Source organism: Nerophis ophidion, linkage group LG03, assembly GCF_033978795.1.
Source record: "Nerophis ophidion isolate RoL-2023_Sa linkage group LG03, RoL_Noph_v1.0, whole genome shotgun sequence".
Lineage (NCBI taxonomy): Eukaryota > Metazoa > Chordata > Actinopteri > Syngnathiformes > Syngnathidae > Nerophis > Nerophis ophidion.
The window spans coordinates 5,873,420-5,900,535 of NC_084613.1; the positions used below are offsets into that span (position 1 = coordinate 5,873,420).

The 27,116-nt window shown below is 42.1% G+C and overlaps 1 protein-coding gene across 2 annotated transcripts in view; it reads right to left on the reverse strand.

Moving 5' to 3' along the window:
* Positions 1–27,116, reverse strand: part of cdk19 (cyclin dependent kinase 19) — an 85,490-nt gene that overhangs the window by 42,629 nt on the left and 15,745 nt on the right. Inside the window, exons 3-4 of one of the 2 annotated variants that reach the window (XM_061894105.1) lie at positions 22,647–22,757; positions 19,686–19,826 (exon numbers count right to left, since the gene is read on the reverse strand). In XM_061894105.1, the coding sequence (XP_061750089.1) occupies positions 19,686–19,826; positions 22,647–22,757 (252 nt within the window). The remainder of the gene's footprint in view (positions 1–19,685; positions 19,827–22,646; positions 22,758–27,116) is intronic. The other variant, XM_061894107.1, reaches the window with a different exon arrangement.

A 27,116-nucleotide genomic window follows, 5' to 3' on the forward strand; every position in this document is an offset into this window, starting at 1 on the left:
TAGGCGCCCCCGCGATTCCAAAGGGAATAAGCGGTAGAAAATGGATGGATGGATGGATTTCTTCAAACTTATTATGGTTAAAACTAAAAAAAAATATTCTGGCAAATTTAGAAAGTCTGTAGAATCAAATTTAAATCTTATTTCAAAGTGGATTTTAACCTATTTAAAACATGTCATCAAAATTGTAAAATTAATCTTAATCAGGAAATATTACTAATGATGTTCCATAAATAATTTTTAAAAATATTTTCACAAAAATTCAAATTTGCTAGTTTTTCTCTTCATTTTTTTCGGTTGAATTTTGAATTTTAAAGAGTCGAAATTGAAGATAAACTATGTTACAAAATTAATTTTTTTTTTTTTTTTTCCTGTTTTCTACTCTTTTAAACCGTTCAATTACAAAGAACATTCCGTAAAAGGAAAAAAAATGTACGACGTAATGACAGACAAAAATACCCATTTTTTTTATATGTATATATATTTATTTATTAAAGGTAAATTGAGCAAATTGGCTATTTCTGGCAATTTATTTAAGTGTGTATCAAACTGGTAGCCCTTTGCATTAATCAGTACCTTGACCCCTGACCTAGTTTTTTAGGTCTCCTAGCTTTTTGAAACTGTCATTATTTAAAAAAAAAAATAATGAATCAAAAGTATGAATGATATACCTATTTAAGGCTTCATTTACTTCACATCAAATATTCAATTTTGGGGAAAAAATATTGCATATTTTGTGTTTTTGTCATTAAAAAAAAGGGTTTTATTTGAAAAAAAAAGTGCTATACGGTGACGGATAGATCTGAAGCTGATTTCTAGATGTTCAGGTGTTGAAAGTAAACATATATGACTTACTTTTTACTTTTTGATCGCCGGTATGTTTAACATTCACCAAAATGAAAGGATTGGTTGGTATTAAAAATTAAAAAGGTTGAACAAATTCACCTTTTAATAAGGACCCAAACAAGTTTTGCATTGAATATTGAACAAGCAAGGCTTATATAACTTAATAATGACATGCAAAATCAAGTTTCAAATAATAATAACAACAATTAAAAAATATCAATGGCGTATCAAATGTAACTTAAATACAAATTGAATGCCTCTTTTCTATTTGCAGCCTTCTGAGGTAAATATCAAAATAAACTTTTCCCACAGGCTAATAAATCATTTTAAAGTGAAATAACAATAAGGAATGAATCAAACATTCAAGCCTTGAAGTAGCAAGAGAAAGTGAATGATGAAAACGTTAATTATTGCTCAGTTTGCTACACTAATTTGCTTTAACAACCTAATAGTACAAAATCAACTTTCAAAAAACAAACGGAAAAACATCACAGAAATAACGTTTAAAAAAAAAATGAGTGCCTCTTTTGTATTTGCAGCCTTCTGAAGTAAATATCAACATTAACTTTTTCCACTGGCTAATAAATTTGAAAATAAAATAACTAGGAGGTGGTCGGGGTTTGGTGGTAGCCGGGGTGTATATTGTAGTGTCCCGGAAGAGTTAGTGCTGCAAGGGGTTCTGGGTATTTGTCCTGTTGTGTTTCAGTGCGGTTGTTCTCCCGAATTGTGTTTGTCATTCTTGTTTGGTCAGGGTTCACAGTGTGGCGCATATTTGTAACAGTGTTAGAGTTGTTTATGTGGCCACTCTCAGTGTGACCTGTATGGCTGTTGATCAAATATGCCTTGCATTCACTTTTGTGTGTGTATGTACAAGCGGCATATGCTATGTGACTTGGCCGGCACGCTGTATGTATAGAGGAAAAGCGGACGTAACGACAAGTTGTGGAGAACGCTAAACGTAGTGCCTTGAAGGCACGACCCCAATATTGTTGTCCGGGGAGAAATTCGGGAGAATGGTTTTCCGGAGGGGCATTGAACTTTGGGAGTCTCCCGGGAAAATCAGGAGGGTTGGCAAGTATGAGTATAAGCAGTAAATGCGGCGTTAATACCGGCGGGCCAGCTCTAATGTTAATTTGATATTGCCTCAAGGGCCAAATGAAATAGATTTGGCCCTCGGGCCAGAGTTTGACACCCATGATCTAGGGAAACAAACAACACTTCTTTGGCAAGAAAGTTCCATTTGATGTTTCCACATCAACTTTATCTGAATCCCCTTGAGGTGTTTGTGCGGATTTGAGTCCTTTGGTTCCGCAGTCTGACTTTTCTGTTGCTATGGAGACAGCACTAATAATACAATCTGTAATTCCTGTTATTGTGTTTGCTGCACAATTTTAACTAAGAAGTCCGGATTCATCATATTTGCTTAATAATTGTATTAATACTTGCATTTTTTTTATTTTAGGCCAAAGTGATTTTTTTATGCCAAAGCTGAGGAGAGAGGATTCATTAGGTGTGGACAACATTAATAATTGTAAAATACCCACATGAGTGTCAATGTGGAAGTGGATCACCCATAAAGTGATCAGAGCAAAGGGTGGCTACTTTGAAGAAACTACAAACCCCGTTTCCATATGAGTTGGGAAATTGTGTTAGATGTAAATATAAACGGAATACAATGATTTGCAAATCCTTTTCAATCCATATTCAGTTGAATATGCTACAAAGACAACATATTTGATGTTGAAACTCATAAACTTTATTTTTTTTTTGCAAATAATAATTAACTTAGAATTTCATGGCTGCAACACGTGCCAAAGTAGTTGGGAAAGGGCATGTTCACCACTGTGTTACATCACCTTTTCTTTTAACAACACTCAATAAAAGTTTGGGAACTGAGGAAACTAATTGTTGAAGCTTTGAAAATGGAATTCTTTCCCATTCTATGAAGCCATGCTGTTGACACATGTGCTGAATGTCGCTTTGCATTATCTTGCTGAAATAAGCAGGGGCGTCCATGAAAAAGACGGCGCTTCGGTGACAACATATGTGAAAGACTGAGCATTTCATGGAAGCTGTTTTTATACCCAATCATGGCACCCACCTGTTCCCAATTAGCCTGCACACCTGTGGGATGTTCCACATAAGTGTTTGATGAGCACTCCTCAACTTTATCCGTATTTATTGCCACCTTTCCCAACTTCTTTGTCACGTGTTGCTGGCATCAAATTCGAAAGTTAATGATTATTTGCAACCAAAAAAAAAAGTTTATCAGTTTGAACATCAAATATGTTGTCTTTGTAGCATATTCAACTGAATATGGGTTGAAAAGGATTAGCAAATCATTGTATTCTGTTTATATTTACATCTAACACAATTTCCCAACATATATATATATATATACATAAATATTGGTTATTGTTATTGGCTAAAATGTGCGTTATTGTGCATCCCTAATAATTGCGGCCTGCAGTGGTGTACGGGGGTAGCATAACACCCCCATTATTTATTATCTTTGCAAAGACAATGTTTTTGTATGTCCCGGCAAGAAATCTGCGTTCAAAAGACTCCGGCTTATTAGTGATTCCTAAAGCCCCCCAAAAAAGTCTGCGGGCTATAGAGCGTTTTCCGTTCGGGCTCCAGTACTCTGGAATGCCCTCCCGGTAACAGTTCGAGATGCTACCTCAGTAGAAGCATTTAAGTCTCACCTTAAAACTCATCTGTATACTCTAGCCTTTAAATAGACCTCCTTTTTAGACCAGTTGATCTGCCGCTTCTTTTCTTTCTCCTATGTCCCCCCCTCCCTTGTGTCCGGTCCGATGACCATGGATGAAGTACTGGCTGTCCAGAGTCGAGACCCAGGATGGACCGCTCGCCTGTGTATCGGTTGGGGACATCTCTACGCTGCTGATCCGCCTCCGCTTGAGATGGTTTCCTGTGGGCGGGACTCTCGCTGCTGTCTTGGATCCGCTTTGAACTGAACTCTCGCGGCTGTGTTGGAGCCACTATGGATTGAACTTTCACAGTATCATGTTAGACCCGCTCGACAACCATTGCTTTCGGTCCCCTAGAGGGGGGGGGGTTGCCCACATCTGAGGTCCTCTCCAAGGTTTCTCATAGTCAGCATTGTCACTGGCGTCCCACTGGATGTGAATTCTCCCTGCCCACTGGGTGTGAGTTTTCCTTGCCCTTTTGTGGGTTCTTCCGAGGATGTTGTAGTCGTAATGATTTGTGCAGTCCTTTGAGACATTTGTGATTTGGGGCTATATAAATAAACATTGATTGATTGATTAAGACAGCGCCATGAATAATCCAATGATAATCGTCTTGTTCGGACGGAGAGGAAGTCAGAAGTAAAAAAATAACACATGGAAATGTACAAAACATGTTGAGAAACGTGCATATCAGTACCAGCCTGCAGTCTTTACAATGTTTTCACAGGAGTTTGGTTTTGTGAGGCTGGAGTCAAACCTGCAGTCCTGCTGCCAAAGCCACTGTTTTGCTATCAAGCTGACAAAATACACCCAGTTGATTTGGATTTACCATGTAGTGTATTTTCCAGGCCATAGGGCGCACTGCCAATAAATGGTCTATTTTTGATCTTTTTTTCATATATAAGGCGCACCGGATTATAAGGCGCATTAAAGGATTATTTTCTAAACGTAAAAGACTTCCTTGTGGTCTGCATAACATGTAATGGTGCTTCTTTGCTACAAAATGTTGCACGGATGATGTTTTACAACTCAGTCTCTTCAGGATGCACCGTCTTATATACGTGCCTCCACTTGGACAGCGTCTTTTCCTTGTTGTAGCGGTGTAGCGTGCAAGGACGGGAGTGGAAGAAGTGTCAAAAGATTGGCTTGCCACTGACAGTTTGTTTGTGTTTTAGTTTTTCCTCTGTGTGTGTTTAGTAGTGAAGTGAAGTGAAGTGAATTGTATTTATATAGCGCTTTTTCTCTAGTGGCTCAAAGCGCTTTACATAGTGAAACCCAATATCTAAGTTACATTCAAACCAGTGTGGGTGGCACTGGGAGCGGGTGGGTAAAGTGTCTTGCCCAAGGACACAATGGCAGTGACTAGGATGGCGGAAGCGGGAATCGAACCTGCAACCCTCAAGTTGCTGGCACGGCCACTCTACCAACCGAGCTAAACCGCCACTAAACCGTATTTCCTGTCCTTAGTTCCTGTCAGCGCTCTTATTTTGGTTCAGCTTCCTGTTTGTCTCCCTGTGTGCCGTTTTCCCTCAGCTGCAGCTGATTGGCACCTGGCCACACCCGTTGTCAATCAGCCCGCTCCTATTTGTGCCTGCTTTGTCTTTAGTCAGTTGTATAGCTCGGTTGGTAGAGCGGCCGTGCCAGCAACTTGAGGGTTGCAGGTTCGATCCCCGCTTCCGCCATCCGAGTCACTGCCATTGTGTCCTTGGGCAAGGCACTTTACCCACCTGCTCCCAGTGCCACCCACGCTGGTTTAATTGTAAAATTTAGTTATTGGGTTTCACTACGTAAAGCGCTTTGAGTCACTAGAGGAAAAAGCGCTATATAAATATAATTCATTTCATTTCATAGTCAGTTGCTGGATTATTGTCGTTGCCACGTGTCGTTTTATTGGTAAGCTATATTTATTTATGTGTAGCTTACTGTCTTTTGTTTCCTGCTTCCGTTTTGTTTTCACTCTACAAGTAACGACTTCTGTTTTCCTGTTTGCTACCCGCTAGCTTCCACGCTAGGCCCCTTTTTGTTTCTGGTTAGGTTCCATGCTAAAGACCCTTAGTTTGTTATCCGCCCACGTGCGCGCTTTTTGTTTGAACCCTTTGTTTGTTTTTGTCTAGTATTTTTATTAAATCATGTTTTCTTGTTCAATGCCCGCCTACGTCTCTGCATCTTGGGGTTCAACAAATACCCCTGACAAAGTCGGCTCTTGTCGTAGAACTGAGCGGAGCTTGTGTCCTGCTGCAGCTGTCACAGGCAGCAGCGACTTTCACGGCTTCCATCAGAGACACTGGCGGTCACCACACCCCTCCGACTTTCAGGTATGACTTTATAATCTCACTAAAACTGCCTACTTTGTCTCGTCTTGTCTTGTTATGTTCTTATTTTACTGTTATATTTTTATTCCCATTGTTGCTTTTTAGTTTTCATTCTTATTGTAATATTTCTCTATTTTGTTTCCATTTAAACCCCCATTATTTACTTTTTACTTTTATCTAAATTGATCTCAACTCTGTACACTGCTGCTGGAATTTTAATTTTCCTGAAGGAACTCTCCTGAAGGAATCAATAAAGTACTATCTATCTATCTATCTAAAACACTAGTAACACAATAAGCAGGTAAGGGATTTTCCAGAATTATCCGGGTAAATGTGTCTAATAACATCTGAATCGCTCCCAGTGCCGTCGCCTTTTCTTTTTTTTCTAGTGCTTCACTCTAACTTTCCTCATCCACGAATCTTTCATCCGCGCTCAAATTAATGGGGAAATCGTGGCTTTCTCGGTCCGAATCGCTCTCGCTGCTGGTGGCCATGATTATAAACAATGTTCAGATGTGAGGAGCTCCACAACCCGTGACGTCACGCGCACATGGTCTGCTACTTCCGGTACAGGCAAGGCTTTTTTTTTTTATCAGCGACCAAAAGTTGCAAACTTTATGGTCGATGTTCTCAACAGTTCGAGATGCTACCTCAGTAGAAGCATTTAAGTCTCACCTTAAAACCCATCTGTATATTCTAGCCTTTAAATAGACCTCCTTTTTAGACCAGTTGATCTGCCGCTTCTTTTCTTTCTCCTATGTCCCCCCCCTCCCTTGTGGAGGGGGTCCGGTCCGATGACCATGGATGAAGTACTGGCTGTCCAGAGTCGAGACCCAGGATGGACCGCTCGCCTGTATCGGTTGGGGACATCTCTACGCTGCTGATCCGCCTCCGCTTGAGATGGTTTCCTGTGGACAGGACTCTCGCTGCTGTCTTGGATCCGCTTTGAACTGAACTCTCGCGGCTGTGTTGGAGCCACTATGGATTGAACTTTCACAGTATCATGTTAGACCCGCTCGACATCCATTGCTTTCGGTCCCCTAGAGGGGAGGAGGTTGCCCACATCTGAGGTCCTCTCCAAGGTTTCTCATAGTCAGCATTGTCACTGGCGTCCCACTGGATGTGAATTCTCCCTGCCCTCTGGGTGTGAGTTTTCCTTGCCCTTTTGTGGGTTCTTCCGAGGATGTTGTAGTCGTAATGATTTGTGCAGTCCTTTGAGACGTTTGGGATTTGGGGCTATATAAATAAACATTGATTGATTGATTGACAGAATGGACTTGCTATGATTAAGAAAACCTCATTTCAGTAGGCCTTTCAAGTCATATCCAACAATTGTCGGCTGAGTTTCGTTTTCGAATGATTTCTGCTGGTGGTGCGCCTCCGCATTTTTTCCACGCAAAAAATGTGCCTCGGCTCAAAAAAAGGCTGAAAAACACTCCTCTCCTGGTCGCCAATGACGTGGTGCCTGATAAAAAAACTGTCAACAAATGTGCAACCCGTCACCTTTTTCAAATCGAAACTCCTCCCAGTGCGTTTGTCGTTTCGGCTTCAAACTCGCACAGGAGAGAGATTGAACCCTTTTGAATAAAACTGTCCACCAAAGTTTTGATAAGTTTCCTAAAAAATGCATTTTTTGCCTCTTTAAACTGTAATTTGACCCCCTTAAAATGCTTCAAAGTGCAAGTTAAAGCCCTACTATGCAAAGCAAAAGCCATTTATCAACAACATCCAGAATCGTCGATCTGTAATTTCACCCCCTTAACATGCTTCAAAACTCACCAAATTTTACACACATATCAGGACTGGCAAAAACTACCATCCAATAAAAAAACCAAACCCCAAAAATCTAAATTGCGCTTAGCGCCCCCTTGGAAAAAACCCAGACAAAACTGAATGTAACTTCTGTTACAAATGTCGTAGAGACATGAAACAAAAACTTCTATGTAGGTCTGACTAAGATCGGGACTCGGGACACGGCGGCGGCGGCCAACGGCGGACCCGACCAACGCTGCTTGCAGCTTTAATTACTATTATTATTATTATTATGGTACAATGTGGAAGGGGAGACGCAGATGCACTGCAGCGATAGATCACTTCCAGTAATCCACCTGGCGAGGGAGTGATGGTACAGTCCAACGAGCGGAGTCAGCATCACGTTACATAACCCCCATGGGGGAAGAACGCAACGCTGGGAGGATGCGGTAGTGTGGATGGCGGTGGGTGGGACACGGGGGGAGGGGCGAGGGATGGGGTTGGGTACCATGCAGTGGCACAACGCCAGCCATGTAAGCTGTGTGGGAGTGGAGGCTGTGTGCTAAGAATGTTATGTAACGCGGTGTCCGGCTCAATCCCACATCTTGCTGGTCGTCTACTCACACTATGGATTCTTCCTTTGAGCAAATAAAGGCGTTCAAGGCACTGTGGGAGTTCCACAATAATGTACCCTGTTTGATTCGTTTGTAACCATGCCCAGAGGTGATCATCTGGCCGATACGTACAGGTCATGAACCCATGAATTTCATTTTTCTTTCATCAATCAATCAATCAATGTTTATTTATATAGCCCTCAAATCACAAATGTCTCAAAGGTCTGCACAAATCATTACGACTACAACATCCTCGGAAGAACCCACAAAAGGGCAAGGAAAACTCTCACCCAGTGGGCAGGGAGAATTCACATCCAGTGGGACGCCAGTGACAATGCTGACTATGAGAAACCTTGGAGAGGACCTCAGATGTGGGCAACCCCCCCTCTCTAGGGGACCGAAAGCAATGGATGTCGAGCGGGTCTAACATGATACTGTGAAAGTTCAATCCATAGTGGCTCCAACACAGCCGCGAGAGTTCAGTTCAAGCGGATCCAAGACAGCAGCGAGAGTCCCGTCCACAGGAAACCATCTCAAGCGGATCAGCAGCGTAGAGATGTCCCCAACCGATACAGGCGAGCGGTCCATCCTGGGTCCCGACGACATCTGACATCACATGGAACAAAGATAAGACCTTCTGTGGTCAGATGAAACAAAAACGGAGCTGTTTGGCCACAATGCCGAGATACATCCATCCATCCATTCATCCATCCATCCATCATCTTCCGCTTATCCGAGGTCGGGTCGCGGGGGCAACAGCCCAAGCAGGGAAACCCAGACTTCCCTCTCCCCAGCCACTTCGTCTAGCTCTTCCCGGGGGATCCCGAGGCGTTCCCAGACATAGTCTTCCCAACGTGTCCTGGGTCTTCCCCGTGGCCTCCTACCGGTTGGACGTGCCCTAAACACCTCCCTAGGGAGGCGTTCGGGTGGCATCCTGACCAGATGCCCGAACCACCTCATCTGGCTCCTCTCCATGTGGAGGAGCAGCGGCTTTACTTTGAGTTCCTCCCGGATGGCAGAGCTTCTCACCCTATCTCTAAGGGAGAGACCTGGAAACTCATTTGGGCCGCTTGTACCCGTGATCTTATCCTTTCGGTCATGACCCAAAGCTCATGACCATAGGTGAGGATGGGAACGTAGATCGACCGGTAAATTGAGAGCTTTGCCTTCCGGCTCAGCTCCTTCTTCACCACAACGGATCGGTACAACGTCCGCATTACTGAAGACGCCGCACCGATCCGCCTGTCGATCTTACGATCCACTCTTCCCTCACTCGTGAACAAGACTCCTAGGTACTTTAACTCCTCCACTTGGGGCAGGGTCTCCCCCCCCCAACCCGGAGATGGCATGCCCAGATACAGTGGGGCAAAAAAAAGTATTTAGTCAGCCAGCGATTGTGCAAGTTCTCCCACTTCAAAGGATGACAGAGGTCTGTAATTTTCATCATAGGTACAGAATGTGAAAAAAAAAATCCAGGAATTCACATTGGAGGAATTTTAAAGAATTTATTTGTAAATTATGGTGGAAAATAAGTATTTGGTCAACCATTCAAAGGAGGTTTTGGCTCAAAATCTCACGATACATGGCCCCATTCGTTCTTTCCTTAACACGGATCAATCGTCCTGTCCCCTTAGCAGAAAAACAGCCCCAAAGCATGATGTTTCCACCCCCATGCTTCACAGTAGGTATGGTGTTCTTGGGATGCAACTCAGTATTCTTCTTCCTCCAAACACGACCAGTTGAGTTTATACCAAAAAGTTCTATTTTGGTTTCATCTGACCACATGACATTCTCCCCATCCTCTGCTGTATCATCCATGTATCCATTTTTGTATAAACTCAACTCGTTGTATTCGGAGGAAGAAGAATACTGAGTTGCATCCCAAGAACACCATACCTACTGTGAAGCATGGAGGTGGAAACATCATGCTTTGGGGCTGTTTTTCCGCTAAGGGGACAGGACGATTGATCCGTGTTAAGGAAAGAATGAATGGGGCCATGTATCGTGAGATTTTGAGCCAAAACCTCCTTTGACCGGTTGACCAAATACTTATTTTCCACAAATAAATTCTTTAAAATTCCTACAATGTGAATTCCTGGATTTTTTTTTTCACATTCTGTCCCTCACAGTTGAAGTGTACCTATGATGAAAATTACAGACCTCTGTTATTATTTTAAGTGGGAGAACTTGCACAATCGCTGGCTGACTAAATACTTTTTTGCCCCACTGTATATGTTTGGAGGAGAAAGGGTGAGGCCTTTAATCCCAGGAGCACCAAGTCTACCGTCAAGCATGGTGGTGGTAGTATTATGCTCTGGGCCTGTTTTGCTGCCAATGGAACTGCTGCTTTAAATGGGGCAATGAAAAAGGAGGATTAGCTCCAAATTCTTCAGGACAACCTACCTAAATCATCAGCCCGGAGGTTGGGTTTTGGGCGAAGTTAGGTGTTCCAATAGGACACCTCAAAAGTGGTAAAGGAATGGCTAAATCAGGCTAGAATGAAGTTTTTAAAATGGCCTTCCCAAATCCTGAATTAACAGTGTGGACAATGCTGAAGAAACAAGTCCATGTCAGAAAAGCAACACATTTAGCCGAACTGCAGCAATTTTGTGTGTGAAAAATGTAAGCAGAAGCTTGTGGATGGCTACCAAAAAGCGCCTTATTGCAGGTAAACTTGCCAAAGGGACATGTGAGCAAATACGAACATTGCTGTACGTATACTTTTGATTGCTCACATTTTCAGTAATAGATTCATAAAAGAAGAAAACTTCATGAATGTTTTTTTGTGAGCAACAAGTATGTGCTCCAATCACTACATCACAAAAAATGAAGAAATGATTGGAAAGTCAAGACAGCCATGACATCATCTTCTTTACAGGTGTACGTACACTTTTGACCACCACTGTATACCTGAGTACTTCAAAGGGGACATAAAATGATTCTAAAATCCATTTGCAGTAACACACTTCCTTCCTTTTGGTCTAGACCAGGGGTCACCAACCGTAAGGACCAGATGAGTCGCCCGCTGGCCTGTTCTAAAAATAGCTCAAACAGCAGCACTTACCAGTGAGCTGCCTCTATTTTTTAAATTGTATTTATTTACTAGCAAGCTGGTCTCGCTTTGCTCGACATTTTTAATTCTAAGAGAGACAAAACTCAAATAGAATTTGAAAATCCAAGAAAATATTTTAAAGACTTGGTCTTCACTTGTTTATTTTTTTTACTTTGCTTCTTATAACTTTCAGAAAGACAATTTTAGAGAAAAAATACAAGCTTAAAAATTATTTTAGGATTTTTAAACACTTTTAAATTCCTTCCTCTTCTTTCCTGACAATTTAAATCAATGTTCAAGTAATTTTTTATATATTTTTTTATTGTAAAGAATAATAAATGCATTTTAATTTAATTCTTCATTTTAGCTTCTGTTTTTTTGACGAAAAATATTTGTGAAATATTTCTTCAAACTTATTATGATTAAAATTCCGAAAAAATATTCTGGCAAATCAAGAAAATATTTAGATTCAAATTTAAATCTTATATCAAAGTCTTTTGAATTTATTTTAAAAAATTTGTTCTGGAAAATCTAGAATAAATAATAATTTGTCTTTGTTAGAAATATAGCTTGGTCCAATTTGTTATATATTCTAACAAAGTGTAGATTGGATTTTAACCTATTTAAAACATGTCATGAAAATTTAAAATTAATTTTAACCAGGAAAAATGACTAATGATGTTCCATTAATTAATTTTTAATTTTTTTCAAAAAGATTCAATTCAAGTAGTTTTTTTCTTCTTCTTTTTTTGGTTGAATTTTGAATTTTAATGAGTCCAAATTGAACATAAACTATGTTTCAAAATTAAATTTTCATTTTTTTCCTATTTTCTCCTCTTTTAAACTGTTCAATTAAGTTTTTTTTCATCATTTATTCTCAACAAAAAACCTTCCTTAAAAGTACAAAAAAATGTACGACGGAATGACAGAAAGAAATACCCATTTATATATATATATATATATATATATATATATATATATATATATATATATATATATATATATATACATACTTAATTATTAAAGGTATATTGAGCAAATTGGCCATTTCTGGCAATTTATTTAAGTGTGTATCAAACTGGTAGCCCTTTCCATTATTCAGTACCCAAGAAGTAGCTCTTGGTTTCAAAAAGGTTGGTGACCCCTGATCTAGCTAATAGGTATTGGATTTGCTTTGGTGTAGACCAGGGGTCGGGAACCTTTTTGACTGAGAGAGCCAAGAAGCCAAATATTTTTAAATGTATTTCCATAAGAGCCATATAATATTTTTTTTAACACTGAACACAACTAAACGCGTGCATTTTTAAGTAAGACCAACATTTCTAGAGTATAATAAGTCTCTTATTCTTTGTAATAACTTTGTTATTCTGAAGCTAACAGTGGAGGGGGCGTGGCCTGCGGGCCTGCAGCGAAGCGGGGATGTTGCCAGGACCGGCCTCGAAATCAGCAACAGGTGCGTAGATGGCCCACCTGGGCCTTTTTACCTAATCACCTAGCTAGAGTGCGAGCCAGACCGAAAGAGAAAAAGACAATTGCTGGAAAGCAACTCAGAGACTTCTTGAAAAAAAAAAAAAATATTGTAACCCTGAAACAGGCTCTTGTGTCGGTGCTTGGTGGTCTGAAGAACCCCCAGGAGGGCAAGCCCTAAACTAACCAATAATAAATAAATCACTTCTTACCATTAATGCAACTTCTTGAACAAGTTCGGTAGAAAAAAAGCATGGATGGATTCAAATGCATGAGCATGTTTTATATTTTGAAGGTTATTTTTAACAAGTGGAATTATTCGTTACTTATCGTGTTAAGCAGCGTCAGCTCAGATTTATCCGAGAGCCAGATGCAGTCGTCAAAAGAGCCACATCTGGCTCTAGAGCCATAGGTTCCCTACCCCTGGTGTAGATCGTGTGTACATTTTGCTCCACAGTCACATTTATAACCCGTTTTTTTGAGTTTTGCCAATTTTTGTAGCGAACTGGATCTTTGAGAGCTGCCACGGACTGCTGGGGAAGTTCCAGAGCAGACAAAGACAGAACGAGCCAGTCAATCAGAGGTCCTGCCCTTTGATCTCTGACCTCAACTTGTCCAAGTCTATTTACAGACCGGTCAACATCTGTTAGTCCCATAAGTCCTCCTTCAATCCTGTGAACTTGAATTCTACAGTTCTGCATCCACCATGCTTCATGTAGGATTGTAGAACAAGTTGTTTTACGACGGACTTCATGGTCCTGAACTATGATACCTATACCAATAATATCTTCCAGTTCCTAATTAGCGGTAATTTTACCTTTGGTCATGTATGCTGTGCAAATAAGTGAACTGGAGAGTGGGTATTGTAATCCTAGAGTCAATAACACGCAGACCTCGGTGCGACTCCAGATCCAGACCTCTTCCTACAGGACAGGGGTAGGGAACCTATGGCTCTAGAGCCAGATGTGGCTCTTTTGATGACTGCATCTGGCTCTCAGATAAATCGTTGCTTAAAACGATAAGTAATGAATAATTCCACTTGTAATCACAGAGTTAAAAATAATGTTAAAAATATAAAACATTCTCATGCATTTTTAATCCATCCGTTTTCTACCGCACCTGTTCAAGAAGTTGCGTTAACGGTAAGAAGTCATTTATTTATTATTGGTTAGTGTGGGGCTTGCCCCTCCTGGGGGTTCTTCGGACCACCAAGCACCGACATGAGAGCCTGTTTCAGGGTTACAATATTGTTTTATTTTTCAACAAAACTCTGAGTTGGTTTCCAGCAATTGTCTTTCCAGTCTCTCCTCCTGGTTGCTGCTTATAACAGAGCGACAGGTGATTAGATAACAAGGCCCAGCTGGGCCATCTACGCACCTGTCGCTGATTTCGAAGCCGGTCCTGGCACATCCCATTTCGCTGCAAGCCCGCAGGCCACGCCCCCTCCACCGTTAGCTTCAGAATAACAAAGTTATTACAAAGAATAAGAGACCTATTACACTCTAGAAATGTTGGTTTTACTTAAAAATGCACGTGTTTAGTTTTGTTCAGTGTTAAAAAATTAATTATATGGCTCTTACGGAAATACATTTTGAAATATTTGGCTTTTATGGCTCTCTCAGCCAAAAAGGTTCCCGACCCCTGCTATAGGACTATTAGACCTATACAATGAAACCTCGATTTTCAAACATCTCTATATGCGATCCTTCGGTTTTTGAACCTTTACATTGCGCCAAAAATGCTTATGCGTGCGAATCTTGTTGAACGACCATTTCATTCATTCATTACTTTTGCATGCCATCTTTTTGAAGAGGCGGAGCCCCGAGGTCACATTCTGTACACACGGGCGTGGCCACTTCCAAGAACTTCAAAGGCGAGCTTTACTTCTGACTTGTGTATTTCCACACTTGTCTGTGAACCGGTCTTGGAGAACACTTAGTGTGATCAGAAATGCTTTAAATATGTCCAAACTCTCACAGTCTCGTTGTATAACTTCGGGTTACTAGGCAACCGCTCTGAGCAACAGTTTGAGCTAGTTAGCCTGCAGTTTGCACCACCTTCAGTTCGAGGAATTTATCAGCTTTATTCCACATGATGTCTTTAATTGTGATGAGACCGAAAAAGATGCCAAAGCGTGGCTTTATTACAGCAAAGGAAGGCACTACCGAGACACTGGCCGATGAAGGATGGCCTGATACTACTAGATTGTGTTAATGCAGTGGTTCTTAACCTTGTTGGAGGTTCCGAACCCCACCAGTTTCAAACGCGCATTCACCCAACCCTTCTTTTGTGAAAAATAAAATGTGTTTTTTTCTAATTCAAGTCAAAGTTATATGTTGTTTTTTTTCATGGTGTACAAAATGAACCTTGCATGGACTCACAACAAATTACACAACTGCAAATCAGTGTGACTTCTGCTGTTGCCGTATCCATAATACGCCGATATGGAGAAGTTTTTATTTACACCATGAGTTTGTCCTTGCCGGATACCAGCAGGGCCGAGTCATACACACAAAAGTCTCGTTGGTGCACTCCAAAACGTTAACCAGTATATTGCTATAGGCAAAAAACAAAAACGGAAAATAATTTTACCTTGTGGGTGCGACTATTTGTGGCATTGTTGAACACTCTGGGAGTTTCGGAGTGATAAAGAATCAGCGGCTTCACATAGTCACCGCTAGCGTTAGCACAAATGTGAGGCCATCTCTCATTGGGTGTCGTTAGTTCCTTCTCCTTCGCTGAGATAAAAGTCTGCTGTGGAATTGGTTTTCGGTCTCATCACAATTAAACACTTAAAGTGGAACAAAGATCCATTCACTGATAAAATACTCAAACTAAAAGGGCCGCAAGCCAAAGGGGCAGAAAATAGCTCGAACGTTAGCTCTAGCAACCGAGCAAAACTTTGAGTGTTTGGACTAGGGTTCCGGAAACTTTCCGGAAATTTACCACGGAAGTTAAGCTCAGGAAGTTTGGAATTTTTGACCTTTTTTTGATTATTCAAAGTTGGACACCGTCTATGGGAACGAATGAGAATATATGGGAATGAGTGGGGAATTCCAATAATTACCTTTTTTCAGTGATGTACCCCCTGTGAAAAATTTTTTAGTTCAAGTACCCCCTAATCAGAGCAAAGCATTTTTGCTTGAAAAAAAGAGATAAAGAAGTAAAATACAGCACTATGTCATCAGTTTCTGATTTATTAAATTGTATAACAGTGCAAAATATTGCTCATTTGTAGTGGTCTTTCTTGAGATATGTGGAAAAAAAGATATGAAAATAACTAAAAACGTGTTGAAATATAAACGAGTGATTCAAATATAAATAAAGATTTCTACACATAGAAGTAATCATCCACTTAAAGTGCCCTCTTTGGGGATTGTAATAGAGATCCATGTACTTAATTCTAAACATTTCTTCACAAAAAAAGAAATGTTTAACATCTGTCAGGTTCAAACACTGATGACATCTATTAATCAGACAAGAAGCAAGGAACCATGCAGGGACAGAGTTTAATTTAGCTCATGAGGAGAACGCATGGCGCTGCACACTTAGTCACAGTCTCACCCTACGCTCTAAAGTTCAGCTCCCGCGTCCCTGTTTTTATTCAGAGTTCCATAGAACTCTGAATAAAACAAAGATAACATCTGTGGCTGAGGCCATCCCTCAGACAAGAAGTTTTGTCCTTGCATGGATTAGAAAAAGTCTCACTTGAGCACAATAGCTAATAACTAAAGCAACAGACTTTAAGCACACTAAAGTTAGTGTGATAATATATATACATAATTATTCTAACACATCAATATTTATGGAACATGTCCATAAAAAATCTAGCTATCAACATTGAATATTGCATTTTTCTATTTCTTTTCACAGTTTATGAACTTACATTCATATTTTGTTGAAGTATTATTCAATAAATATATTTACAAACGATTTCTGAATTGTGACTATTTTTTAGAATATATTTTTTAGAAATCTCACGTCCCCCTTGGCATACCTTCAAGTACCCCCAGGGGTATGCGTACCCCCATTTGAGAACCACTGTATTATGGGGCACTTGTCTATATGCAGCTGCATCTTTCTGGCATACCTGACGTAGCACTTTGCACACTATTTGCAAATGTACACCGCCTTTCCGCCGACATTGTGTCACGTCTGTGGGATCATGTTTTGTTCTGGTCAGGTTTCGGTTTTGTTTTTTGGACATTCAGTTCCTATTCCTGCACTTCCTTGTTTGTCTTATTACCATAGCAACTCATTACTTTTCACCTTGTCCTCATGTCACGCCCCTGTCCTCATGTCTCACGCCTCTTTGCACTTATCATAGCTATTATTTAAACCTGTAGTTGCCAGGTGGTCAGCCTGGCGACTTTACACATACCTCCTTCATGCCATGCCATGCCACGTAGGTTTTTGGTTTGTTTAGTTCTGCCTTTGTGCTTTGTTTGTTTTCATAGTCTAGTTTTGTACCGCCATTGCGCGCGCCTTTTGTTTACCTTTTTTTTTACCTTTTTACCTTCATTCACGCCTTGCTCGTGCCAACTTTCCTTTGCGTCGGAAAAACAATCTACCTCATAGTCCTACTCTTGACACATTGGTTGGGGTGAAATGTCTCCACACATCAGATGGTGTTTATATTTATTTATTCTTGTAAAAGTGCAAGTTAAAGCTCTACTATGCCAAGCGAAAGCCATTTATCAACAACATCCAGAAACGCCCATCCTTAATTTCACCCCCTTAACATGCTTCAAAACTCACCAAATTTTACACGCACATCAGGACTGGCAAAAATTGCCATCTAAAAAAAAACCAAACCCCTAAAGTCATTATTGCGCTTTAGCGCCCCCTAAGAAAAAACCCTGACAAAACTGCTTGTAACTTCTGTTAGGAATGTCGGAGACACATGCAACAAAAACTTCTATGTAGGTCTGACTTAGACCACGGCTTGGCAGCGGCCAAAGGCGGACCCGACCAACGCTGCTTGTATCTTTAATATTTATTTATTCTTGTAAAAGACTAATGCAATGCCCCACACAGCTATAAATAGTCAGCTAAACAATTGGAGTAGTCTTTAAAAACATTTGACTGATGGACAAATGAATAAAAATAGGCCAGAGGAATAAATGAAGAGTCAATCAGCATGCTAAATCAAACTACTGTATAAGCTACATTCTTGTGTGACAACAGAATGGCTAGCAGATGACGGAGATAGATATCTTTTTATATCCTAGTCATGTTTTAAAACAGCTAAGTGTTGGGCGTACGTAGGCCTTGATAGTTGGGATGTAACTAGCAACAATAACACTCTCTTATCTAAAATGTCCCAGGCTGAGAAGGAGAATAGAAAGAGTGAGAGGGAAAGAAGAGGCGAAACTTCCATAGTAGGATTAGATCATTTTGGGCAATGCGATTGAAAGGTTGTTGTATCTCGATTGATCTCCCAAGGCTTTGGTAATAAAATATCAAAATGAGCAACTCTGCCCGGGATTCATTTATAACCAGCTTATGTGTCATCGAACCAACCTGGGAGGTGACCGTCAGAAGACCGGGGTCAAACGTAACACAGAACAGAAGGCAGAGGAAACTACACCTTTTCATTTACCTTTTGCTACTTGAACTTTACACATCACAAAAAAGGTCAATTCGGATCGCTAACGGTGTTAGCATAGATGAATGGGATTCAACATAGACAGAAGTAGCATCACGGGTAACGGAGAAATATTTTGGGTTCATTAAGAAACTGTGGTGGTACATAAACCTAGCTAGCTAGAGATATTGTCCTAAAAATCATTGAACAAGTACAGGAATAGCTAGCTAGCTTGAGTGGAAGTCTGCTGGAGAAGTCTCCAGTCATACAGTAACGAGCAACTACACCTTTATTACACTTAAATACCATGGATCAAATATATTTACCCCAGTTATATCATCAACACTTACCAGTCCTTGGGCTCAAATACTAGTGTATTGATTAACAAGTTGAAAAACTTGTTTGGGTGTTAGCATTTAGTGGTCAATTGTACGGAATATGTACAGTACTGTGCAATCTACTAATACAAGTATCAATCAATCAATCAAAAAAGGCCTCAATACCCCTGCTGTAATGTGTAGCATGCTGGCAATTATTTGGGCATGTGATGGAGGAATGCACAGTACAGGGTCGAAATTCTACAGAATTTGCATGAAATCAGGTTGTTTTAGCTAATAATCATGCTGCAAGGTCTAGCATGGTGGATTCAATGTTTATTCCCATTTATTTCCAGTTAATCCCGCTGCTGCTCCCAAGCTCTGGAACAACCTACCTCGGAGTATTAGACAAGCCTCCTCTCTTCCTGTTTTTAATCAAAATCTCTCTAAAAAACATACTTTTATTCCTTGGCTTTTAACACTGAGTGATATCCACCCTGCAATGTTTTTATGTTTTATTTATTACTTTTTTTTATCATGTTCTGTTTGTGTTGTGTTGTTTGCTTGGTTCTCGTATTATCTTTTAACCTGACCATTGTACAGCACTTTGTGGCAAATTTTAAATGTGCTTTATAAATAAAGTTGATTTGATTTGATTTGAATTCCCATGGAAAGTTTCCAGCTTTGAATATTCCCGGAATTTTGCAACCCTAGTTTGGACACATTTAAAGCCTGAATCTGATCACACAAACTAAACTCTAAAACCGAAAAGGTCGCAAATAAAGGCGTTGGTATATCGAGCTGTCTATTGCTTTCCAAAGTAGGAAACCTCCAGAAAATGCATCAGAACAAAAATGGTGGTTTAAGGCTGATTTGACTCTTCTTGAACAAGTTCTAACCAGTCTGTGTGTCCGAGAGTTTTAGTTTGTCCCCAAATATGGCGACAAGACCAAAGCACTGCGTAGAAGGGAAGAGCTTTTAGACAGAGTCGTGGGAAAGTGGAATACCAGGAGCTAATAAAACAGCTCACCAGATCCCGGTGGAGCACCCAGTTGGCATGGAGGTAATGGATCCCATCCAGGATCTGATACAAAAGAGACTTGACCATCCCTCGGGGCAGCTGCATAGGCTTCTTGTTGGCTTTGGAGGCTCGATGGAACTTGATGATATGCTGAAAGAAACCATGACAAGATACTTACAGTACGGTAAAATAGGTCCTAAACCATAGGTTTCAAACTCTGGCCCGCCATGTAATTATCATTTGGCCCTTGAGGCAATATCAAATTAACATTAGAGCTGGCCCGCCGGTGTTATTCCCCGATTTCCCGGGAGACTCTTGAATTTCAGTGCCCCTCCCGAAAATCAATGAATGGGGGTGTGCCTGTCATCAAGTCTGTTTTTTTCTCCTCACAAACGTAATATATGTGGCTTCTACATACTTGATCAACAGCCATACAGGTCACACTGAGGGTGGCCATATAAACAACTTTAACACTGTTACAAATATGCGCCACACGGTGAACCCACACCAAACAAGAATGACCAACACGTTTCAGGAGAACATCCGCACCGTTGATTGGCAATACTGAATTGGCCCTAGTGTGTGAATGTGAGTGTGAATGTTGTCCGTCTATCTGTGTTGGCCCTGCGATAAGGTGGCGACTTGTCCAGGGTGCACCCCGCCTCCCGCCCGATTGTAGCTGAGATAGGCGCCAGTTGGGTTTCACTATGTGAAGCGCTTTGAGTCACTAGAGAAAAGCGCTATATAAATATAATTCACTTCACTTCATTTCACGTATAAAATACTACACGGTCTAGCTCCATCCTATCTTGCCGATTGTATTGTACCATATGTCCCGGCAAGAAATCTGCGTTCAAAGGACTCCGGCTTATTAGTGATTCCTAAAGCCCAAAAAAAGTCTGCGGGCTATAGAGCGTTTTCCGTTCGGGCTCCAGTACTCTGGAATGCCCTCCCGGTAACAGTTCGAGATGCTACCTCAGTAGAAGCATTTAAGTCTCACCTTAAAACTCATCTGTATACTCTAGCCTTTAAATAGACCTCCTTTTTAGACCAGTTGATCTGCCGCTTTTTTGCTTTTTTTTCTCCTATGTCCCCCCCTCCCTTGTGGAGGGGGTCCGGTCCGATGACCATGGATGAAGTACTGGCTGTCCAGAGTCGAGACCCAGGATGGACCGCTCGTCGGGACCCAGGATGGACCGCTCGCCTGTGTATTGGTTGGGGACATCTCTACGCTGCTGATCCGCCTCCGCTTGAGATGGTTTCCTGTGGACGGGACTCTCGCTGCTGTCTTGGATCCGCTTTGAACTGAACTCTCGCGGCTGTGTTGGAGCCACTATGGATTGAACTTTCACAGTATCATGTTAAACCCGCTCCACATCCATTGCTTTCGGTCCCCTAGAGGGGGGGGGGGGGTTGCCCACATCTGAGGTCCTCTCCAAGGTTTCTCATAGTCAGCATTGTCACTGGCGTCCCACTGGATGTGAATTCTCCCTGCCCACTGGGTGTGAGTTTTCCTTGCCCTTTTGTGGGTTCTTCCGAGGATGTCGTAGTCGTAATGATTTGTGCAGTCCTTTGAGACATTTGTGATTTAGGGCTATATAAATAAACATTGATTGATTGATTGATCTCCGTTGTAACGGTGTAGCGTGCAAGGACGGGAGTGGAAGAAGTGTCAAAAGATGGCGCTAACTGTTTTAAAGATAATAGCAACTCACTACACCGGTATGTTTTAGTGCTTTCTTGGTGAGTTTACTGACAGATATAAGTAAGAACTTTACACTACATTATAGTACAAACCCTGTTTCCATATGAGTTGGGAAATTGTGTTAGATGTAAATATAAACGGAATACAATGATTTGCAAATCATTTTCAACCCATATTCAGTTGAATATGCTACAAAGACAACATATTTGATGTTCAAACTGATAAACTTTTTTTTTTTTTGCAAATAATCATTAACTTTAGAATTTGATGCCAGCAACACGTGGCAAAGAAGCTGGGAAAGGTGGCAATAAATACTGATAAAGTTGAGGAATGCTCATCAAACACTTATATGGAACATCCCACAGGTGTGCAGGCTAATTGGGAACAGGTGGGTGCCATGATTGGGTATAAAAGCAGCTTCCATGAAATGCAAAGTAAATCACAAACAAAGACGGGACGAGTGTCACCACTTTGTAAGCAAATCGTCGAACAGTTTTAGAACATTTCTCAACGAGCTATTGCAAGGAATTTAGGGATTTTACCATCTACGGTCCGTAAAATCATCGAAAAGTTCAGAGAATCTGGAGAAATCACCGCACTTGAACGATTATTTAACGGACTTTTGATCCCTGCATCAAAAACCGACATCAGTGTGTAAAGGATATCACCACATGGGCTCCGGGAACACTTCATAAAACGCGCACGATTTTTCAGGATTCATGCTGATCCCAAATGCACATCAGCAGGTATCGGAAGGTAAGAAAAAAGTTGGTTTGGCATAATATTGTGAAACAAAACGCCAGATAATACGTCTTACCTTATGCACACATATATAAAATACTCCTATGTTGAAGCACAGTACAATCCATCAAGGGGTGTGGCTTCATAGCTTACCAAAGTCCTACTAAAACATTTTGACGGATTTTTGAGCATCATGTGTAATGTTCTGTATTTTCAATGGAACATTTAAAATGTTGGTGTTGTCTACACATATCTCTTATGTGTGACTGCCATCATATTGCAGTCTACACGTATCTCTTATGCGTAAATGCCGTCACATGGCAGTCTACACGTATCTCTTATGTGTGACTGCCATCTACTGGTCACATTTATCATTACACCATGCACCAAATAAAATAGCGTCGAGGTCGGTAAGCACAACCAGAATTATTCCGTACTTTAGGCGCACTGTGGAGTTTTGAGAAAACGAAAGGATTTTAAGTGCGCCTTATAGTCTGGACAAATACGGAAACTTAATAACTCACCCAAAGGTCGTGTTCAGCGTAATCAAAGAGGAGCCAGACTTTTCTGTCACTGTGGGACAGGAAGACTTTCTGCAGGGCGATCACATTTGGATGTTTCAGTTCTCGCAGCAGCTGGAAGACACAACAAAGACGAGGTCTGAAAATGGGCTCGCTGTCCAAACGGTCCAACACGCGTAAATGACTGCCTGGTGCCGTCAGACCAGCTAGGTCTGTTTGAATTCAGTACTAGAATTGAAGGTCCGAAGAAAATCCTGTGAATTGGACCCTAATTGTAAAGCAAAATATTCCTGGTAAATTGGTCAAGATCTTGTGAGGTCTTAGTTCAGCCAACATTGAATGGGAAATGCACTTTTTGGGGGGATTTTGCCTAACCTTGGCTGATTTCATCTTAAATCTAGACCACGGAATAGGGTAAGGTGTGGGTTCTTGTCTCACAAAAGGATTGTGAAGGTTGGGCAAAATCCCCAGGATGTTGGCTGAACTAAGACCTCACAAGATCTTAACCAAATAACAGGCATATATATATATATATATATAATCCATCCATCCATCCATCCATCTTCTTCCGCTTATCCGAGGTCGGGTCGCGGGGGCAGCAGCCTAAGCAGGGAAACCCAGACTTCCCTCTCCCCAGCCACTTCGTCTAGCTCTTCCCGGGGGATCCCGAGGCGTTCCCAGGCCTAGTCTTCCCAACGTGTCCTGGGTCTTCCCCGTGGTCTCCTACCGGTTGGACGTGCCCTAAACACCTCCCTAGGGAGGCGTTCGGGTGGCATCCTGACCAGATGCCCGAACCACCTCATCTGGCTCCTCTCGATGTGAAGGAGCAGCGGCTTTACTTTGAGTTCCTCCCGGATGGCAGAGCTTCTCACCCTATCTCTAAGGGAGAGACCCAAACTCATTTGGGCCGCTTGTACCCGTGATCTTATCCTTTCGGTCATGACCCACAGCTCATGACCATAGGTGAGGATGGGAACGTAGATCGACCGGTAAATTGAGAGCTTTGCCTTCCGGCTCAGCTCCTTCTTCACCACAACGGATCGGTACAACGTCCGCATTACTGAAGACGCCGCACCGATCCGCCTGTCGAGCTCACGGTCCACTCTTCCCTCACTCGTGAACAAGACTCCTAGGTACTTGAACTCCTCCACTTGGGGCAGGGTCTCCTCCCCAACCCGGAAATGGAATTCCACCCTTTTCCGGGCGAGAACCATGGACTCGGACTTGGAGGTGCTGATTCTCATTCCGGTCGCTTCACACTCGGATGCGAACCGATCCAGCGAGAGCTGAAGATCCCAGTCAGATGAAGTCATCAGGACCACATCATCTGCAAAAAGCAGAGACCTAATCCTAATCCTAATATATATATATATATATATATATATATATATATATAGATAGATAGATAGATAGATAGACACACACATTAATACATTAATGATATTGTACACAAGTTCGATTCTGAAGTAGCTATGGTTTTAGCATAATTTTGACTTGCCCGAAGGTATCAACAAAGCATAGGCAGGGATATTGTTCCCGAAACTGGACTGCCCTCACTGAGATGGAAGATTGGCAGAAGGTACTTTTCTGAGGAGAACTATCAGGTTGTTTGAGGACGCGGATCTGGGTTAACACCTGCTCAGATGAACAAACTCGGAAAGTGGTGGTGGGTACAAACCACCTAAGATGTTAAAAAACAAATCAGCATCATGAAATTTTACAAAATATTTCCAATCCAGTAGTTGATATTTGTCTCGGTTCCATGTCCAGGACTTGCTTTTAGACGGATCAGATTGGTTTTAGTGTTGTCACACAACAATGTGACCAGGGTTCTCTACTATCGACAACGTTGTACAGCCCTGAGACCAGGGTTCTCTACTACCGACAACGTTACACAGTCCTGAGACCAGGGTTCTCTACTACCGACAACATTGTACAGCCCTGAGACCAGGGTTCTCTACTACCGACAACGTTATACAGTCCTGAGACCAGGGTTCTCTACTACCGACAACATTGTACAGCCCTGAGACCAGGGTTCTCTACTACCGACAACGTTATACAGTCCTGAGACCAGGGTTCTCTACTACCGACAACATTGTACAGCCCTGAGACCAGGGTTCTCTACTATCGACGACATTGTACAGCCCTGAGACCAGGGTTCTTTACTATCGACAACATTGTACAGCCCTGAGACCAGAGTTCTCTACTACCGACGACGTTGTACAGCCCTGAGACCAGGGTTCTCTACTACAGACAACATTGTACAGCCCTGAGACCAGGGTTCTCTACTATCGACAACATTGTACAGCAATGAGACCAGGGTTCTCTACTACCAACAACATTGTACAGACCAGGGTTCTATACTATTGACGACATTGTAAAGCCCTGAGACAAGGGTTCTCTACTACCGACGACGTTGTACAACCATGAGACCAGGGTTCTCTACTACCGACAACATTGTACAGCCCTGAGACCAGGGTTCTATATTACCGAGGACGTTGTACAGCCCTGTTAACTACCGCCAACGTTGTACAGCCCTGAGACCAGGGTTCTCTACTACTGACAACATTGTACAGCCCTGAGACCAGGGTTCTCTACTACCGACAACATTGTACAGCCCTGAGACCAGAGTTCTTTACTATCGACAACATTGTACAGCCCTGAGACCAGGGTTCTCTACTACCAACAGCATTGTACAGCCCTGAGACTAGGGTTCTCTACTACCGACAACATTGTACAGCCCTGAGACCAGGGTTCTCTACTACAGACAACATTGTACAGCCCTGAGACCAGGGTTCTCTACTATCGACGACGTTGTACAGCCCTGAGACCACAGTTCTCTACTACAGACAACATTGTACAGCCCTGAGACCAGGGTTCTCTACTACCGACAACATTGTACAGCCCTGAGACCAGGGTTCTCTACTACAGACAACATTGTACAGCCCTGAGACCAGGGTTCTCTACTATCGACAACATTGTACAGCAATGAGACCAGGGTTCTCTACTACAAACAGCATTGTACAGTCCTGAGACTAGGGTTCTCTACTACCGACAACATTGTACAGCCCTGAGACCAGAGTTCTCTACTACCAACAGCATTGTACAGCCCTGAGACTAGGGTTCTCTACTACCGACAACATTGTACAGCCCTGAGACCAGAGTTCTCTACTACCGACAACATTGTACAGCCCTGAGACCAGAGTTCTTTACTATCGACAACATTGTACAGCCCTGAGACCAGGGTTCTCTACTACAAACAGCATTGTACAGCCCTGAGACCAGGGTTCTCTACTACCGACAACATTGTACAGCCCTGAGACCAGAGTTCTTTACTATCGACAACATTGTACAGCCCTGAGACCAGGGTTCTCTACTACAAACAGCATTGTACAGTCCTGAGACTAGGGTTCTCTACTACCGACAACATTGTACAGCCCTGAGACCAGAGTTCTCTACTACCAACAGCATTGTACAGCCCTGAGACCAGGGTTTTATACTACCGAGGACGTTGTACAGCCCTGTTAAATACCACCAATGTTGTACAGCCCTGAGACCAGGGTTCTCTACTATCGACAACATTATACAGCCCTGAGACCAAGGTTCTATACTACCGACAACATTGTACAGCCCTGAGACCAGGGTTCTCTACTACCGACAACGTTATACGGTCCTGAGACCAGGGTTCTCTACTACCGACAACATTGTACAGCCCTGAGACCAGGGTTCTCTACTACCGACAACGTTATACAGTCCTGAGACCAGGGTTCTCTACTACCAACAGCATTGTACAGCCCTGAGACCAGGGTTCTCTACTACCGACAACATGGTACAGCCCTGAGACCAAGGTTCTCTACTATCAACAACGTTGTACAGACCTGAGACCAGGATTCTCTACTATCAACAATGTTGTACAGCCCTGAGACCAAGGTTCTCTACTATCAACAACGTTGTACAGCCCTGAGACCAGGGTTCTCTACTACCGACAACATGGTACAGCCCTGAGACCAAGGTTCTCTACTATCAACAACGTTGTACAGACCTGAGACCAAGGTTCTCTACTATCAACAATGTTGTACAGCCCTGAGACCAAGGTTCTCTACTATCAACAATGTTGTACAGCCCTGAGACCAAGGTTCTCTACTATCAACAACGTTGTACAGCCCTGAGACCAAGGTTCTCTACTATCAACAACGTTGTACAGCCCTGAGACCAGGGTTCTCTACTACCGACAACATGGTACAGCCCTGAGACCAAGGTTCTCTACTATCAACAATGTTGTACAGCCCTGAGACCAAGGTTCTCTACTATCAACAATGTTGTACAGCCCTGAGACCAAGGTTCTCTACTATCAACAATGTTGTACAGCCCTGAGACCAAGGTTCTCTACTATCAACAACGTTGTACAGCCCTGAGACCAAGGTTCTCTACTATCAACAACGTTGTACAGCCCTGAGACCAGGGTTCTCTACT